This window comes from Salvelinus alpinus, chromosome 1, assembly GCF_045679555.1.
Source record: "Salvelinus alpinus chromosome 1, SLU_Salpinus.1, whole genome shotgun sequence".
NCBI lineage: Eukaryota > Metazoa > Chordata > Actinopteri > Salmoniformes > Salmonidae > Salvelinus > Salvelinus alpinus.
This window is the reverse complement of record NC_092086.1, coordinates 114,169,096-114,174,095: the sequence shown is the minus strand read 5'-3', so window position 1 is coordinate 114,174,095 and position 5,000 is coordinate 114,169,096. Positions and strand designations below refer to the sequence as shown.

Sequence of the window (5,000 nt, the reverse complement as noted above, 5' to 3'; positions counted from 1 at the left end):
CCACAGCTCCACGGTTGGCCATCATTACCCACAGCTCCACGGTTGGCCATCATTACCCACAGCTCCACGGTTGGCCATCATTACCCACAGCTCCACGGTTGGCCATCATTACCCACAGCTCCACGGTTGGCCATCATTACCCACAGCTCCACGGTTGGCCATCATTACCCACAGCTCCACGGTTGGCCATCATAACCCACAGCTCCACGGTTGGCCATCATTACCCACAGCTCCACGGTTGGCCATCATTACCCACAGCTCCACGGTTGGCCATCATTACCCACAGCTCCACGGTTGGCCATCATTACCCACAGCTCCACGGTTGGCCATCATAACCCACAGCTCCACGGTTGGCCATCATTACCCACAGCTCCACGGTTGGCCATCATTACCCACAGCTCCACGGTTGGCCATCATTACCCACAGCTCCACGGTTGGCCATCATTATAAATAATAATTTGTTCTTAACTGACTAGCCTGGTTAAATAAATAAATCCCAAACAGACTGGAAGGTACCTCTGAAGCTGTCCCCTGCCTTTTCTAAGAATATTGTGCTGTGTGTTTGTTTCTCGTTCCTCCGATAAAATGTTGGTACATTTTAATATTTTTTTAAATCTCTTACCTGTTAGTCTGGAGTTGAGGTACGGAGGAGAGATGTTGTCGTGTGGGTGTGAGCCCATTTCATGGCTAGTCATGTGAGTGTACTGGGAACCATCAGCATAGCTCTGGAACACAGAGAGAGTACTGACAGTCAGGACAGTCACATAGTGTCTATTTAATACAGTACTGACAGTCACATAGTGTCTATGTTATACAGTACTGACAGTCAGGACAGTCACATAGTGTCTATTTAATACAGTACTGACAGTCACATAGTGTCTATGTTATACAGTACTGACAGTCAGGACAGTCACATAGTGTCTATGTAATACAGTACTGACAGTCAGGACAGTCACATAGTGTCTATGTAATACAGTACTGACAGTCAGGACAGTCACATAGTGTCTATGGAATACAGTACTGACAGTCAGGACAGTCACATAGTGTCTATGGAATACAGTACTGACAGTCAGGACAGTCACATAGTGTCTATGTAATACAGTACTGACAGTCAGGACAGTCACATAGTGTCTATGGAATACAGTACTGACAGTCAGGACAGTCACATAGTGTCTATTTAATACAGTACTGACAGTCAGGACAGTCACATAGTGTCTATGTAATACAGTACTGACAGTCAGGACAGTCACATAGTGTCTATGGAATACAGTACTGACAGCCAGGACAGTCACATAGTGTCTATGTAATACAGTACTGACAGTCAGGACAGTCACATAGTGTCTATGTAATACAGTACTGACAGTCAGGACAGTCACATAGTGTCTATGTAATACAGTACTGACAGTCAGGACAGTCACATAGTGTCTATGTAATACAGTACTGACAGTCAGGACAGTCACATAGTGTCTATGTAATACAGTACTGACAGTCAGGACAGTCACATAGTGTCTATGTAATACAGTACTGACAGTCAGGACAGTCACATAGTGTCTATGTAATACAGTACTGACAGTCAGGACAGTCACATAGTGTCTATGGAATACAGTACTGACAGTCAGGACAGTCACATAGTGTCTATGGAATACAGTACTGACAGTCAGTACAGTCACATAGTGTCTATGGAATACAGTACTGACAGTCAGGACAGTCACATAGTGTCTATGGAATACAGTACTGACAGTCAGGACAGTCACATGGTGTCTATGGAATACAGTACTGACAGTCAGGACAGTAACAGAACGAACACAAACTTCTGATTAATAATCACCCAGCTAAGCTTTTTGTAAATCAAGTTAGGCTGGTTATATATATTACAGGTTATATATATATATATTACAGGTTATATATATCTATATTACAGGTTATATATATATATTACAGGTTATATATATTACAGGTTATATATATTACAGGTTATATATATATATTACAGGTTATATATATCTATATTACAGGTTATATATATATATTACAGGTTATATATATTACAGGTTATATATATATATTACAGGTTATATATATTACAGGTTATATATATATATTACAGGTTATATATATATATTACAGGTTATATATATCTATATATATAACCTGTAATATAGATATATATAACCTGTAATATATCCAACCTGTAATATATACAACCTGTAATTATTACAGGTTATAGATATTACAGGTATTACAGGTTATATATATTACAGGTTATATATATTACAGGTTATATATATCTATATTACAGGTTATATATATTACAGGTTATATATATTACAGGTTATATATATTACAGGTTATATATATTACAGGTTATATATATCTATATTACAGGTTATATATATCTATATTACAGGTTATATATATTACAGGTTATATATATTACAGGTTATATATATCTATATTACAGGTTATATATATTACAGGTTATATATATTACAGGTTATATATATTACAGGTTGTATATATTACAGGTTATATATATTACAGGTTATATATATTACAGGTTATATATATTACAGGTTATATATATCTATATTACAGGTTATATATATTACAGGTTATATATATATATTACAGGTTATATATATATATATTACAGGTTATATATATCTATATATATAACCTGTAATATAGATATATATAACCTGTATATATATCACAACCTGTAATATATACAACCTGTATATATATTACCTGTAATATATATATATAGCCTGTAATATAGATATATACAACCTGTAATATGTATATACATGGCCTGTAATATATATAACCAGCCTAACTTGATTTACAAAAAGCTTAGCTGGGTGATTATTAATCAGAAGTTTGTGTTCGTTCTGTTACTGTCCTGACTGTGAGTACTGTATTCCATAGACACCATGTGACTGTCCTGACTGTCAGTACTGTATTCCATAGACACTATGTGACTGTCCTGACTGTCAGTACTGTATTCCATAGACACTATGTGACTGTACTGACTGTCAGTACTGTATTCCATAGACACTATGTGACTGTCCTGACTGTCAGTACTGTATTCCATAGACACTATGTGACTGTCCTGACTGTCAGTACTGTATTACATAGACACTATGTGACTGTCCTGACTGTCAGTACTGTATTACATAGACACTATGTGACTGTCCTGACTGTCAGTACTGTATTACATAGACACTATGTGACTGTCCTGACTGTCAGTACTGTATTACATAGACACTATGTGACTGTCCTGACTGTCAGTACTGTATTACATAGACACTATGTGACTGTCCTGACTGTCAGTACTGTATTACATAGACACTATGTGACTGTCCTGACTGTCAGTACTGTATTACATAGACACTATGTGACTGTCCTGGCTGTCAGTACTGTATTCCATAGACACTATGTGACTGTCCTGACTGTCAGTACTGTATTACATAGACACTATGTGACTGTCCTGACTGTCAGTACTGTATTAAATAGACACTATGTGACTGTCCTGACTGTCAGTACTGTATTCCATAGACACTATGTGACTGTCCTGACTGTCAGTACTGTATTACATAGACACTATGTGACTGTCCTGACTGTCAGTACTGTATTCCATAGACACTATGTGACTGTCCTGACTGTCAGTACTGTATTCCATAGACACTATGTGACTGTCCTGACTGTCAGTACTGTATTACATAGACACTATGTGACTGTCCTGACTGTCAGTACTGTATTACATAGACACTATGTGACTGTCCTGACTGTCAGTACTGTATAACATAGACACTATGTGACTGTCAGTACTGTATTAAATAGACACTATGTGACTGTCCTGACTGTCAGTACTGTATAACATAGACACTATGTGACTGTCAGTACTGTATTAAATAGACACTATGTGACTGTCCTGACTGTGAGTACTCTCTCTGTGTTCCAGAGCTATGCTGATGGTTCCCAGTACACTCACATGACTAGCCATGAAATGGGCTCACACCCACACGACAACATCTCTCCTCCGTACCTCAACTCCAGACTAACAGGTAAGAGATTTAAAAAAATATTAAAATGTACCAACGTTTTATCGGAGGAACGAGAAACAAACACACAGCACAATATTCTTAGAAAAGGCAGGGGACAGCTTCAGAGGTACCTTCCAGTCTGTTTGGGATTTATTTATTTAACCAGGCTAGTCAGTTAAGAACAAATTATTATTTATAATGATGGCCAACCGTGGAGCTGTGGTAATGATGGCCAACCGTGGAGCTGTGGGTAATGATGGCCAACCGTGGAGCTGTGGGTAATGATGGCCAACCGTGGAGCTGTGGGTTATGATGGCCAACCGTGGAGCTGTGGGTAATGATGGCCAACCGTGGAGCTGTGGGTAATGATGGCCAACCGTGGAGCTGTGGGTAATGATGGCCAACCGTGGAGCTGTGGGTAATGATGGCCAACCGTGGAGCTGTGGGTTATGATGGCCAGCCGTTGGAGCTGTGGGTAATGATGGCCAACCGTGGAGCTGTGGGTAATGATGGCCAACCGTGGAGCTGTGGGCCGGAGATGGCCAACCGTGGAGCTGTGGGTAATGATGGCCAACCGTGCTGGAGCTGTGGGTAATGATGGCCAACCGTGGAGCTGTGGGTAATGATGGCCAACCGTGGAGCTGTGGGTTAACTGCCTTGTTCAGGGGCAGACGACCTATTTCTTTTTACCTTGTCAGCTCGGGGGATTCTGATCTAGCAACGTTTCGGTTCCTAGTCCAACCCTCTAACCACTAGGCTACCTGCCGACCCCAGGGTGGCCACCGGTAGAACTAACACTCAGCCAACACAGAAGTGAGAAGTTGTGAATTGTTTCTAAGTCTCGTCTATCCAGTCTGGGGAAAATGACCCAGATGTGTCTTGTAAGCAGGACTCTTGCCCTTTTCCTTTCCTGCTCCCGTGCCTCACACAGTCAGTCAATGACTGAGGGCATTT

The 5,000-nt window shown here is 40.1% G+C and overlaps 1 protein-coding gene across 18 annotated transcripts in view; it reads right to left on the bottom strand.

Moving 5' to 3' along the window:
- The window catches only part of LOC139539324 (transcription factor 4-like), a 556,664-nt gene that overhangs the window by 329,073 nt on the left and 222,591 nt on the right, over positions 1–5,000 (bottom strand). For all 18 annotated transcript variants that reach the window (XM_071342158.1, XM_071342203.1, XM_071342245.1 and 15 more), the window contains one exon: positions 623–725. In XM_071342158.1, the coding sequence (XP_071198259.1) occupies positions 623–725 (103 nt within the window). The remainder of the gene's footprint in view (positions 1–622; positions 726–5,000) is intronic.